Raw genomic sequence first — 15,199 nt, 5'->3', positions numbered from 1 at the left:
AAATATGTGTTGACATTAAAATACCAAAAACTAAAATATTGGGTTTTACACTTAAAAAATCAAATATATAATATTTATAATAAATTAAATTTTAGCACAACTTCAAATGCAAAAAAAGCAAAGCCTAGACTAGAATATTTGACTCAGTAACCATGTATTAAGTTACCACCAATTCGATCAAAATTAAAGTGGGTTGATTCACTCCAAAACACATTTAAACACTACGGGAGCATGCCTTTCTCTTCTATACACATATCTGATAGGTATTGATAGAGGAAGCCTAAGAATATTGAAATGGCCCATTTCTTCATATTCGCTAGCGAAAAATAAGCATTTATGGATCGTAATACATTGACGTGTTTGTGACATTACAATCAGTTATGATAATTATTATATATAATATCTGATAAATATGTACTCTGTCTCCTCCGTTCGGAGCTCTCAGTCAGTGCAGACGCGCTGCTCTCTCTTTCCTGTCCATTTTAGTCTCTCAATGTCAGCTGTGAGGAATGTGCGACGAACATTGAGCAGCCGCCCCCATAAGGGTTTAGCCTGCAGTCACCACCAGTGTCTCTAGTAGTTCACAGATATCATTCCTCCTACTTTGCTGCAACATCGCTGCTGAATCGGTAAGTCACTGGACGTTTTCCTCTCGGTACTTTGACGAGCAGTTAGAAAGTTGTCGGTATGAGAAATTCCTCTATGTTTATCCCCACATCTATTTATATAAGAGCCCTCCCAGTGCTGGAGCACATCAGGCTGACACAGAAACAGCTCAGCAGCTGATACTTTTACACAGGGAGAATATTATGTCGTTCAAGGGAATATATTCATTTTTCAACAAAATGTGAATATTATTCTGTGAGCATGTGTACACTAATCTTTAAATATAACTGATGAAGCCAAATATAGTAGCTTTGTGCAAGCCACTGTGGAATGATAGGAGGTATGCGTTTAGGTTGCTATGTGACATTGCTACATAAACTGGTCTTTGCCAATATTGTTTTAACAACAAATGTAACCCAACATAGGTGTTTTTGTATGTGATATGTCAGACAGAGACACAAAACACATTGAAGTGTGGCATTGGGCTTGTACGAAAGATAGTGGTTGTCCAGTGGGTAAAACCTGAGATGTACTTAACATACAAAAACACTGGTGCTCTTGAAGAAAATGGGATAACATTCATTTGATTGCAAATGTCAATTTTTTGACAAGTTGTTTTTGTGGATATTTCCAAAATACTGCAATTGTATCTGTCAGGAAGACTCCTTAAAGGAGCATTATTTGACATTCTGAAGATTAATATACCAGCGAACAACTATTTGCTCTGTAAAGATATAGTGGATTAATGTCGACCTGAGCAGAGATTGAAGCTGCTCTCCCTCTGTGTGTTGTTATCTTGCTGTGTTGTCAGGCCACGCATGCTTTTAGTGCATATACGTCCATGTGAGAGTGCCCCACTGGCTAGCTCACGGCGGCTGCTCTGAACTGTGATCACATACTGTAGGTCAGTGGTCACCAACCTTTTTAAGCCCAAGATCCCCGACCTCTGCCTTGGTGACATGCAAGATCTACCTATTGAGGCGTTGAGAGAAAAAGACTGTCCAGACTGTACTTACAATTTGAGGCTTTTTATTTGGCCTAATTGTAATTGAATGAAATCAAACACTGGTCCAGCTTTCAAATTGAGACCAAAAAACACACTAAATAACTTAATTTCAGTGCAACATAAAAAGGAAATTATTTGTTAACCGCACACAATATGAAGAAGAAAAAACACATTTGCAATGAACAGGCTGGATGAACTACCAACATTAACTGTTGTATTTAACAACTGAAGTTACAACACAACATTGACAAAATTCTCAGTCAGTGCAACTAATGTAAGTGCAGTTCAGCTCTGTGTCCCATCACAATGCCATCAGAAGTCATGTGACTCAAGTCAGTGTGATGGCTGTGACTGAACACTGTCTGTAGTTCGGCTCATAAGCACAGACAGCCAGTCTGAGGCAGTCTGTGAGGTGTCTGTCAGTAAGCCGGCTCCTGTACTTTGATTTGGTGATTTTCATCTGTGAAAATGCCATTTCACAGATGTAAGTTGATCCAAAGTAGGCACTCACTTTTAGTGCACATGCGCTGAGGAGAGGAAACTTCTCTCTGCTGACAAGTCCCCAAAAGTCACTGTCCCTTGACCTGGCTTTCAGCTCTATGTCATTTTGCATATCAACCATCTCCATGTCCACTCCACCTGGCAAAGCAAATGCTTTCTGGAATTTGGCTGCAACCTCCTCTGTATCAATAGGCAGGAATGGTTTGAAACAAATGCAGCAATATCCTCCATGACGTCTAACTCACCAAAACGTCGACTAAACTCTGCTGCCAGTTTGTCCAGGTGCACACAGTACTGCTCAGGGTGAAAATCATCATTGTCTTTGATGGACTGTGACATTTTCTCCATATTGGTAAAGTGTGTCAGGCTCCCTTTCTTAAGATGTGTGGTCCAGACACAGAGTTTGGCCTTAAACGCATTCACTACGCTTATCATGTGGGGCAGGTGCCGGCCGGTCTTTTCCCTGGAGCTCGTTGTTGAGTGAGTTCAGTTTTGCCGTTAGGTCTGTCAGAAACCCCAGGTCCAGTAGCCACGCATCATCTGATAGTTCCTCGTGCTCCTCGTTCCTTTTCGACAGAAACTCCTTTATCTCAGGCAGCAAGTCAACAAATCGCTGCAGCACTTTGCCGCGACTCAACCACCGGACATCAACATGCAGATGCAGGTCTCAGGCTCATCCAATAACGACGTGAATAAGCGATGCTGAAGCGCTTTTGCTCGAATCGAGTTTACCACTTTGACCACCAGTGTCATTACATGAGAAAAGTCCACAACTTTCCCAGCCAAGGCTTGCTGATGAATCACAGTGATGCTTCATGAAGTCGGGGAAATCCGGATCATTACGGCACAGTGCCATGAAACCAGCGTGCACACCGCACATTGCCGGTGCCCCATCAGTAGTGATTGCCACCAGTTTATGAATGGGGATGTTATTTTCACGGACATAGCTTTTAAAACACATTGTAAATATCCTCACCTCTCGTTCTCTGCTTTAAATGGAGAACAGTGAGGAAGTCCTCCTTTGTTGTAAAGTCCTGGAAAGCCATTCTGACAAATACAACAAGCTGAGCTGTGTACATTACATCCAGCGATTCATCAAACTGCAGTGAAAAATATTCACAGAGTGACAAGTCCTTCAACACCTGTTGACCAACGTCCTCTGACAGTAACTCGACCCTTCGTGTCACTGTTGCAGGAGCAAGCGGTATTTGTTTTTGAAGTTGCTGCAACCAGTCTCTGCGGTGACGGCCATTGCTTCCTTAAATAAATCCCCATCTGTAAAAGGTGGCTAACACGAAATGACGCTTCAGTTGCAGCCTTATTTTGAGAAGTGGGTTTTGTGAAAAGTGACTGCTGAGCCTTCAACTCCACTTTCAGCTCTTGAACTTTCTTGGCGCGGATTGCGCTCTTTGGTGGGTAGCTGTCTTTGAATTTCTGGTGGTTAGTGTTGTGGTGCCGCTCCAAATTCCCTCGCTTAGACAGTGCCTGTGACTGGTACATACACACACACTTGTCTTTTACCAAGGTAAAAATAAATTCCTCCTCCCATTCTGGATGGAAATGGTAGGTTTTCGCTTCTTTCGTGGAGCCTCCGCCATGCTCGCTAACTGCCAACAACTGATAGCAGTTGACTCAGGCGCTATCAGGGTGCAATCACCATGGTGACGATGTTTGCGAACGTCAATCAGGCATAATGGACCTCATTCTCGAACGCAGTTAAGAAGAAGTTAGGAAGACATTTCTTCTGAACTCCACTGACGCGGTTTTCGGGACAAATTTGGCATTCATGAAAGTTGTATCATCTGGGATTCGTTCTGAACTTAGACCAGAATTTCAGAACGCTAAATAGCAGTCGTAAATCGAGTTTTCTTAAATGCAATTCCTCAAAAAAACACTAGATGCCCCACGGGGCATTTAGTGGGAAGGGCTGAATTTGTGAGAAATCGTTGGTGATTACGTTCACATCAACTCTACAGACATCTTCGGATTTAAATAATTACAATAATAATAAATACGAGAATACACATTTGGATTATAGTCATGATTCTACGAGCCATCGTGATATCATAAAATAAACAAAAGCACAACACGAACACTGCAAATGTAAGTGAATAAATAAATAAGCACGAAACTCATTCGCGTGGATATAGCCACAGTGGCATAGAATGGACACATCTACATTCTGCAACAGTATCTGCACCTCTGCACCGATGAAGTTAGGTCTCAGTTTACTCGACCGATGCTCGCCTTCCGTATTGACATGATTTTAATCAGTCTGCAGTTGCTTTCGCGTTGCCAGTGGAGTCTGTCGATTGTGCACACGTCTCTTCAGTTGCATGCCCTTATAAGGAGCTGGCGGGGCGTTTCTGTATGCAAATCCAGGTGCACGAGATTTAAGAATCCTCATTCGGGGGAGCACAGCTGACAACTGTGCTCGCCCGAATGAGGAAGTGCACTTCGGCTGTGTAACAACCCATTTTCAGGCGGAGATCTTTTCTGACGTTGGTCTTCCGAAGTCCGTAAGAAAACATTTCAGTAGACACTTCAGAAAATGTTCGAGAATGAGGCCCAGTGTGTTTCTGAATTTATTTTAATTTTTATTTTGGAGAGCGACCAGGGAAGGTCTCCGAGATCGTCAGGTCGATCGCGATCGACGGGTTGGCGACCACTGCTGTAGGTGTTACAGCTGATAACGCTGTCCTGACCGACAGTGCTTTTACGGAATCGTAGGACCTACCATCTAGTTCCCCCTTAGTAAGGGGCCCTTACACTGATAACTCTGTCAACACTGTAGCGGTTGTTTGCACTGTTATCGCCGTTAGCACCGTTAGCTGTGAGCCTCCAGCTTGCTTTTGCGATGTTGAGAGCCATTATTAGGCAATCAAAATGCTCCCAATCTCATATCTTTCACCTTTAAAGCTGCATTAATCAATATTATCTCATATCAGAATTAAAAATAAGGGATAGGTAACAGGTAACCCAGTTGGAAGTGTATCTAAGCTAAAAAAAACACAAACAAGAAGCTATTTCCAGTGAAAAAGCATGAAGGTTAGACTGGTGTTGGTTTTAACAAAGGATAGTTTTAACACTTTGGATTTCTCCATGCAGGGACAAGCTACTCAGTTTAATCCTTTTTCTTAGTGAGGAAGAAACATTGCAAGTTTATTTTTTTTCTCTTCATTTATTTTAGTGATAGCAGTGCCAGCTTTGTAGTTAAATGTATCAAACATTAATCATGTTTATTATGTGTTCTAATTATTATTATTATGTTATGTCTTCCATGCAAGTTTTTCGTGCTAAGAGGGAGTTGTTAGGTGTCATGTATGCTAGTTTATGGCTGCAAGACTCTGGTATAGTTGCAACGTGTGAGAAAATGTTGCATCCTACCCAAACCAACATTTTATTTGTACACATGCACATGTGTTTTATTTAATTTCAGCATGGTTAGGTCTTGGATGAGAAAGATTGACTTGGCACACATTCACAAACACAAACTGTACATTCAGCTAATTAAAAGCAATCCATGCACTGGCTGATTGTATCTGGTTACACTTGTGAACAAACCTCTCCAAATATGTAACACCCTAAAAGTGTTGGCAAAGTTTTGGCAATTAAGGTTATTTGTATGATGTGACAGCAAGGCTAGTGGAATATTTCGAGATGACTCCCAAATCAGTTTTTTGGTTCAGACCAAACCAGAGCTAAAAGAAAAGTGAATATTCAACATTCATCAGGTTGACACAAACACAACTCCAAATGAATTAATAAACGAATGCTGCTTGAAGTGTAAATAGACAACTGTTTGCTAACATGTTTACCATAACACCTTTATAAGGTGATGATATCTCTGAAACATACAAAGCAACAAAACTCTGGGCTCAATCGATAAGCATTTGCCATTTTCTTTCAAACAAGACAATAATGCTAACAATAATGCAAACAAGATAATAGTGTAGTATAATAGAACAAACAAACTATACATGCGCAGAAATAGCAATTTGACAAGTATGTTACCTATATGTCCTGAGCAAATCATCATTCACTGCTCACATTTTCTCTCATGTTGCCCTAGTGTTCAAGGTGACTCTACTGCAAGATGTCTTCTACCCCAGAGCTGCACTCCCTCCTCTATACCACGTTGCCCTCCTTCCCCCCGGCCACTCCAGGAGTCCCGGCTGTGGAGCTCAATGCCACCTCTTGCGAGGAGTGGGAGCAGACCCACCACCTCCTTTTCCATCTGGGGAGCCTGTCCCTGCTGTTGGGTCTGGTCATCCCCACCACCCTTGGCGTGCACATGATCCTGTTGCGCCTCCTCTTGATGACAGGTATCCACAGTGCCACCTGCTGATGGCATTCATGTAGTGATAGCTTGGAATATTGTCTAATTTATCACAGCCTCTACAGATCTATACTCTATTCACAAGTTCCCAAAGTATTTGTAAATCATTAACACAAGCTAGTTGAGGATTAGTTTTGTTTAACATTTGAAAGATTTAGATATTTTAAAAGCTGTCCTGCACAAAGAGGGATCTCTTCTACAGAGCCAAGGCCCTAAAAGGCAATGACATGGCAGATAAAGGAAGGAGAGAACGGCCGATGGAAAAAGCCCTTCCGACATGTTTATCTTATGCTTGGAAGGAGAGTGGAGACAGGAAGCAGCCAGATTCATGGGACATTTTAACAGTTCAATTATTTGTATTGTCCTGTGGCACAAGCTAGTCTCAGAGGGTTTTACAGAGAAGCAGAAACAGATCGAGGAAAGAGGAAACACGGTAACTTTAAAATAAACTTGGATGTTCATTGTCAAATATTAGATGGGTCATAATTATATTATTAAAATAAATGATGAAATAAAGAAATCAGTTTACATAAATAAATAAATCGTATAAGCTTGAACTGAATAATATATTTCTAGATCAAGTATGTTTAATTAATAGAACTTTGAAGCCAACCAAATGACAGATAAAATGGACAGACGTTTTGTTACAATGTAGCGTTTTTATGCATTCCATCTTGTTTGTGTAAAATGCTATTTCATTATATTTCTTTATTTTAGTCTAGGTATTTGCATGTCAGTGCTCCATATTGATTGAATCTTTATTTTTTGTTTTGGTTATTGGTGTTTTTAGTTCATTCGGACAAGCACAATAAATGAGCCGCAATAGTTATACACAATGTTGTCTTTAGTAATGGATAATAAACTAGACTGAAGTGTTGAACTTTGAATTTAGATCTTGAAGTGTTAACATTTTCTATCTAGGCATATCTACATCTTTCTTCTGTGTCTTTAACCCTGACAGGATGTGGTCTCTTCATTGTGTGGGCGACTCTGTACAGGTGCAACCTGGATGTGATGGTTTGGAATGTGGTATTTCTGGTGGTCAACTTCATGCACTTGTTCTTCCTCCTGTACAAGCGCAGACCGGTGAGTTCTACTCTATATCAGCATGCCCTCATATACATTATAACAGTCGCTTTACATTTCACCAAAATTGAAATACCGGCTTCAGGTGTTGGGGAACAGTAGGTTAATTTATGTTGAGCCTCAGTGATTTCCAATCTCAGGTAGGAGGCTGCATATCCTCCTGGGGTTGGTCCTGCTTTATGGTATGCAGATAAAATTGATACAATGCCACGTAGGAATTCGGTATTAAGGGGCCTTCAGCAAGCTGATAGAATCACACGGTACTTTTCACAATAAGACAGGAGACCTGTACTTCTCAGTCACTGAAATTCATCAACTTGATTCAGCAGCTAAACTGTTGGAAAGCCTGTGCTGCAGCACTCCTCAGTGGGTAATAAGGTCAGAGCCAATCAGTCATTGGTTAGTTGCTGCAGCTGATCTGTGTGTGCTCTTCTATATGAGGGCAAATCAATGTCCTCATTCCGTAAACCCAAATGAGATCCACGTGCACGTGTGTGTAGAGGTGTCGTGTGTACAATGGTGCACACATATTACTTTTGCGAGCGATTTCACATCATTCCGCGCAGAATATCTCCAAATGTGTGAGCATAATTATTGCCTAAAAAAGAAAACAATGCTTTGAGAGCGAGGAGCGTCGCCTGGCGCACAACTTCTATCACTGCTCTTCTGCTCGCAAAACCTTCACCTGCTCACTCGTGAGTGTTTTTTCTTTTTGACATAAAGTGGGCGGACCCAGTTGTCATTGTATCGTAAAATTTAATTGGTTCCAATCCTCGTCTTTGGATAGGCAAAAAGTTACAATATTTACCTCTGAGATGTCGTGGAATAGTGTTTAGTGGCAGATCGCAAACCAAGTTTATACCGCCACCGAGCTACTGTGTCGGGAGCAATATCCGGCCAATCCAAAGACGAGGATTGTAACCAATTCAATTTAGTGATACAATTAAAACTAGGTCCGCCCACTAGTTTTTTGTTTTTCAAAATGAAAAACTACTCGAGCGAGCGAGCAGATGAATGTTTCGCGAGCAGCAGAGCAGTGATGGAAGTCGTGGGACAGCGGACGCCCCTCACTCTTAAAGCATGGTTTTCTCCTCGTAGGCTACAATTTTGCTCTCAGGAGCAGAGATATTCTGCACGGGGTGATGTGTTATATTGACAGTGAATTGCCTCATTCTGTGCATTACTGGCATACCAGTGTGTAAAGATCAATATTGAATTTACTATTTACCAAGTACTGGAGTTGATTTACAGCATGCAAGACTTTTCTTTGAAAGTATTTATTTTGTCTATCAAGTCTAGTTATTCTAATTTGTTGGTATTAGTTGGACACACATTTGCCAATTCAGTTGTTAAATTGTTGAATATTAGTTGTAAATGAGCATAATAGTTCTAAATGTATTACATATTACAATACTAGTAATTCCTCAGACAATCAGACCATGATTATTTCAGACCAGACACATGCAAAACAACCCCTACAGATTGGAATTGTAATGCATGAATATGAATCTCACTGATTTTCTTGCCAGGACTTAACCTGCATTCAAGAGATAGGATTGGTTATTCGTCCATGCTTGCGCGAGGTACCAGCAACGCAATGGGTTCAGGTCCTATGCCCTGACCAATGTGCTATCCTGACCTCTTACCACTCGAGGTCACTGCCCAACTTCAACAAGCTATGCTGGGCAGGTTTTCAAGAAAAGCAGTGGGATTCATAATTAGATAACTGTAGCTCATTGTGATTTCTGGTATGAAGTCCTTTCCCTTACTATTTGATTGGAGCCATGTCATTAAATCATCACCAACCCAGACAAGTGGTCCCAGAGGTCTCCCTTATCAACAATTACTGAAGTTTGCTTTCTATGTTAGATTTTCATTAAAAGATGACTTAAGGCTGTGACTGTGCTCTGCCAGATTAAGATCGACAGGGAGTTGCGGTCAGTCTACAAGCGGATGTTTGAGCCCCTCCATGTGCAGGAGGCTCTTTTTCAGAGGCTCACAGGGCAGTTCTGCACCATCCAGACGATTAAGAAGGGCCAGGCCTACGCTGCCGAGGACAAAACCTCTGTGGACGAACGCCTCAGCATTCTCCTCAAAGGAAAGTATGTGCTGTTTGTTTGATTCTGGGTAGATGTGACATGTTCTAATGACTTACCATTCTGTGATGGAACCATATGGCGGCCATCCTGTTCTACACATGACATCATTGCACTTCTGTCCATCCTGGGAGAGGGATCCCTCCTCTATTGCTCTCCCACAGGTTTCTTCCTCTTTCCTCCCCGTTAAAGGGTTTTTTTGGGGAGTTTTTCCTGAGGGTCCCGGGACAAGAGGATGTCAAATGTGTACATATTGTAAAGCCCTCTGAGGCAAATTTGTAATTTGTGATTTTGGGCAATACAAAAATAAATTGAATTGAATTGAATTGAATCATGCCTGGGTCCAGTTTTAAACTTGCTGTAATTGGAACCTATGGTGAAAGAGGCTTATGCGGTCTTCGTAATGCTTGTATTTTACTGTTTTTATTCAAGGTTACAAATCATGCTTTCAATCATGAAGATTATCTCATAATTGTGCATTTCATTTTGTTGAAATTTGTCTGAACTCTATATGTGAAAATTAACTTTCGCACATCATTAAGCAATATATTTAATGATTTTGAGGACTAAGAAAAAACTCCTTCAAGGCTTGGCTTGTCACAAGTTCCAGGCTGCTGCTCATATACCAGTGTCCACTGAAATAGAAAAGCCTATTCAAACCTAATGCTCCGGAGCTGGGCTATGAGGATGGCAGGTATGTTGGCAAAGCAGAGAAGTGAGAGGGGGGAAATTGACACAATGAAAAACATAGAGAGAAAAACACAGGGAGGCTGGTGTGGCAGTGGCGACACCAAACTGTTTCCTCGAGCATGATGTAGGAAATTTTCAAAGTATTTTGAAAGGACAAATAAATATATATGTAGGAAACAAAGAAAATATCTTCATATATCAGAAGATGAATTAACAATAATACCCAGAAAGGATTTGAATTCAACAATTTGACAACCAAAAGCGCAAACATGGCAAGAACACATTATCACCACAGATAATCCGGGTAAACTGCTCAGTAATCAAATACAGATAAAGGAAAACGCTAGATTGATTCCCTTCATCAAATCTGCAAAAGAAAACATAATATATGAGCCAGAATTTTTTTTTAATATTTTGAACCATATTATTATGACCTGTTTCAAGCCGAGAGGAAATTAAATGTCACCATGTGTGAGCTATTTCTGAATAAAATATCTCCTAACCTAGATTACCAGTAGAGTCCCAGGGAGTAGTAGTGTTAAAAGAAAAGTGAATGAATAACTACATTATTACGAATGAAATCCTTAAGGCAACTACAACTAGTTGCACACAGGGACCTGATGGCACACAGGATGGCACACAGGATGGCACACAGGATGGCACACAGGATGGCACACAGGATGGCACACAGGATGGCACACAGGATGGCACACAGGATGGCACACAGGATGGCACACAGGATGGCACACAGGATGGCACACAGGCCACACAGGGACCCGATGGCTTCCCATTTGAGTTTTTTAAGAAATTTTGAGATCTCCTCTGCTATTAAGATATGCTCAATGAATCTTCACTTTTCAATTGGTGAGATTTATGTTTTTCGTAAATCATTTAAGGATGAAAACATATGTGGGTTATATAGACCACTATCATCAGAATCAGAACCGTTTATTGAAGAAGAAACCATTTTTATTGTCATATACATTTACACATACACAAAATTTGACCGTTTAGGACAGTTTAAAAAGTTTAAAAGATATCAAAAAGCTGAATCATGTGGGAATAGCTCAGGGGTTTCTCATCATTTTAAAGTTTACATGGTGTCTGTAGCTGAAAGTATGAGGAAGTAGAAGGATTTGAAAGTTCAAGAGGATTTGAACATTTTCTCCATAGAAACCCATTCAAAACAAATGTGCAAAAAGCTTAATAATTCAAAAAGTTTAAAGATTAGAAATATGAAAAGACATAGCAGGGGTGTCCTTAAAGAGAAGAACATTTTGATAGTTGAACGGTTTCTGTAGCTTAAGAAATGAAGAAGAAGAGTTTCAAAAAACGTACGGAAGAATTCCAACAATAAAGATTCGTTGAAATGCTTAACAGCATTCCAACAAATGAACACATTGTATTCACCTGTCTAACTTCCTTTTTTTTTAAATGATACCCAGGGTGGTGGATACCATTGATTGTCGTGATCATTTTGGAAACAATCAGTCTGATTCCTGGAAACATAAATACTGCGGTGACACTCGTGATGTTGCTGCGTTCACACCGAACCACATTTTCGCGTTGCGTTACTTGTTGGAGTTTACTCGCGGGATCATTTGTGGTTATTCGCCTCATTTGCGAGGGGGAGTGAGTTATCTCCATGGAAGCCATTTATTTCCGCCACCAACCATGGAAGAAATAACCTCTATTTCTGCTTATTACTTGATATCCCAGGAAACTAAACGCCTTCTTGTCTGAGTTCATAACATCATCCGGAGGCGATCGGTGGATTTTATTGAGCTGTATTCACTGCAAGCCACACATCGGCTGGAACACAAAATAAACAGATTTTGCTGTGATTTAATTGCAATGAAGGGAAAAAGGGATGCCAAAATAACTATGTAATGACGCCGATTTGTAAAAAGTTTGAATTCATGATCGGTAGTTCTCTCCGCAAGACGATGGAGCTCGGCTCGATCGGTGCTGTGCTTTGCTAACATTGTAGCAGCTCTATCTGTTTGATATCTCAAAATAACGTCATATAGACGTAAATACGGCAGCGTATTTTTCATTGTTTGTACCATATGGTTTATACACATAGTTTCATCCAGTCTCTACTAATATGAGGTATCGTACAGCTTTGGATGCCAATCTACAGCTACAGTATTTTTTTCATGATTCAACAATGGCAGGACGTCAGTGATGACAGGAGTAGCATCTCAACACTAATAGGCTTTCGTAACACAGCATCACGCATATTTCTCGCCCAAGTTGAAAAATCTCAACTCACACAAATGCGTTATTTGCATCATCGTGCCGCCCGGCACAAATTTACATTTACTCTATTTGCATCTTTGCATTGACTTTATGTGTAATCTACTCGCGTGAAAGATTTGCGGCGTGTTTGGGATTATGCTGCACCATGGATACTCTGGCACTGTTAGGACTGCGTAAATGGAAGAATTAGAGTGTTCAGGGATCTCTTCATCCAGACCGAAGTATCATTATATGCTGAAATATATATGGGGAGAAAAGGGGAGATCGAAAAACTCTGACTGTCTGATGCCCATATGGAGGTTATCCAAGAACTGTGTATGCTAGGCCTCATCTTTAGCCTCCCTATAGAGTATGAAGCTTTTATTTTGAAGGGGGTCCGCGAGCCCTAGGGGGTCCGCGGAGGTACTGCAGGGGGAGTAACAGAGTTTATTAGATTCTAATAACATTAATCAAGTCCAATAATACAAACAACCCAACAACTACTATGCAATTACGAACCTATCTAAAATCAACAAACAATCATGTGGTGAGAGAGTGTGTGTGTGTGTGTTTGTAGGGGGAGAAGCAAAAAAACTACCAAAATGACGGATTGACTACAATTGACTATTGAAATGGCATATGGGACTCCAAAATGGCAGATGTAGTCTCGTACGTGATCACACTACTCAAAACTACAAAAATGGTGGCGGGGCCACGATAGAGGCCATGTTTACACACCACATGAGATGAGATGAGTAGCAAAACCTATATGTGTGTGTGTGTGTTAGTTAAACCAGTGTTTTTCAACCTTGTCTGAGACATTTTTTACATGAAAAATATCCCGCGGCACACCAACAACCAAAAATGTTTCAAAATGACACCTTTTAGCACAATACAGCATATATGCAGGGGTGTCAAACTCAATCCCAGGGAGGGACAACATAAGAAATTGTGACTGTGAGGGCCAAATAGAGTCACAGGATAGAAAGCATATTGAACAAAGTGCAAATAGAATACATGTTTAGGTAGGCTACATTATTTTATGCATACGTACCAGAGCCAGATGTTTGGCATCTTTTCTAGGCTGCCAGTTCATTAATGTCTGGGGTTAGGTTCTGTGGAAACCCTCAAGAAGGTGTGCATCAGTGTGATGACTCCTGTGTGGGTTTGTGTTCATCTTCATCACAGAGAAAAGCTGCTCACACAGGTATGTGCTTCCAAACATGCAGAGCATTTGAGCAGCATGGAGGCGGAGTTAAGGCATCATTTCGGGGGTGAAGCTTGGAAACTGTGCAGCGCCGTCAGAGTCATACTTTACCTTGAGTAAACCTTCTTCTGGTCTTGAGTAGACCTCCAGTCACACTGGAGGTCTATCAGCTCCACAGGTGCTCTTTCCACGTCAACTGCAAACGAATTGCTGAGCAGTTCAAGTTTACATTTCTGAGCTGCAAAGTCGGTAAATCGCCGAGTGAACTCTGTGCCAAGTGCTCCCAGTTTATGAGCAACATGCGCAGTCGGGAACACAGCGGTGGAGACTTTTACTGCATCACACATTTCTGTGATCATATGTCCCCGTCCCTGAAGCTGGAGGTTTAGAACAGTGAGATGCTTCGTTATGTTGCACAAAAAGCCAGCTAACATCGCCACTTTTCGTCCCGGAGCTCTGTGGTGTGGCGGGACAGTTATGATAAACATGATATTTTTTGGCGGGCCGTTGTACAGAGGGCCGCCAAAAAATATAAAAAATATGCTGACAATTTAATGAAAAGTCTCTCAATGAGTTGATCCTTATAGGCTTTACAACTGGGTTATTTAGTCCAGGGCCCAGTTCAGATTCTGCATTTTTCCTTTTCAAATATTTCTCCATCGCTGTTCGTCTCGTCACTGCAACCTCTCCCGCACGTCATTTCATTCTACTGTCCTAAATGAACAGGTCATTACTGCGCTACCTACTGCCACCCACTGGCATGGAAGAGTATTTATTACTTAGCCAGACACTATGTTGCAGCTCAGACGCTCAACAATGGCAAAGTATTTGCAATAACTAAGTAATGTTTTTTTGGACTCATTAAGTGAAATTGGACATTTTCCCACGGCACACCTGGTGATCTCTCACAGCACACTGGTGTGCCGCGGCATAGCGGTTGAAAATCACTGAGTTAAACAATAAGGCAAAGAAAAAGAAACACTCAAGCAAATGAATATATTTCACCCTTTGTATTTACAGACCACTTACAGGCCATAAGTGGCCATAGTGTCTCTAGAAGTGCAGCTGTAGGCTACCAGTTAACTAGGCTGTGCCGTCTTTGAGCTAACTGGCTTTGCAAAACAGAAGGAACATAACATTTTATTAACATATAAAACAGTGAAAAAGTTGCATTTTAATGTTACTCAGTAAAGCAGCATTAAAAGTGGCTTTAAAAAAAGTTGGCCGTTATTTGGTTGCTGTGAACGAGTGGCAGCCTTTTACAGCAGGTCCTGCTCATCACTGAGCTTTTTCTCTGACAGGAAGAGACTAAACAAACTTGTCAAGAAGGCCAGCAGTGTGCTGGGGTGTCCACTGGATGCTGGGGTGTCCACTGGATACGGGGAAGTGGTGGGAAACAGGAGGATGATGGCTAAGATATCATCCCT

At 41.2% G+C, this 15,199-nt stretch overlaps 1 protein-coding gene across 1 annotated transcript in view; it reads left to right on the top strand.

Annotated features, from left to right (window-relative positions):
- The first annotated feature begins 529 nt into the window (after positions 1-529).
- Positions 530-15,199, top strand: part of popdc1 (popeye domain cAMP effector 1) — a 29,932-nt gene continuing 15,262 nt past the window's right edge. The window contains exons 1-4 of the mRNA XM_079275130.1: positions 530-629; positions 6,186-6,438; positions 7,414-7,538; positions 9,453-9,640. Of these exons, the coding sequence (XP_079131256.1) occupies positions 6,210-6,438; positions 7,414-7,538; positions 9,453-9,640 (542 nt within the window). The 5' untranslated portion in view covers positions 530-629; positions 6,186-6,209. The remainder of the gene's footprint in view (positions 630-6,185; positions 6,439-7,413; positions 7,539-9,452; positions 9,641-15,199) is intronic.

This window comes from Melanostigma gelatinosum (assembly GCF_949748355.1).
Source record: "Melanostigma gelatinosum genome assembly, chromosome: 9".
Lineage (NCBI taxonomy): Eukaryota > Metazoa > Chordata > Actinopteri > Perciformes > Zoarcidae > Melanostigma > Melanostigma gelatinosum.
Note: the sequence above shows the minus strand (reverse complement) of the source record. Positions and strands in the feature narration are given on the sequence as shown.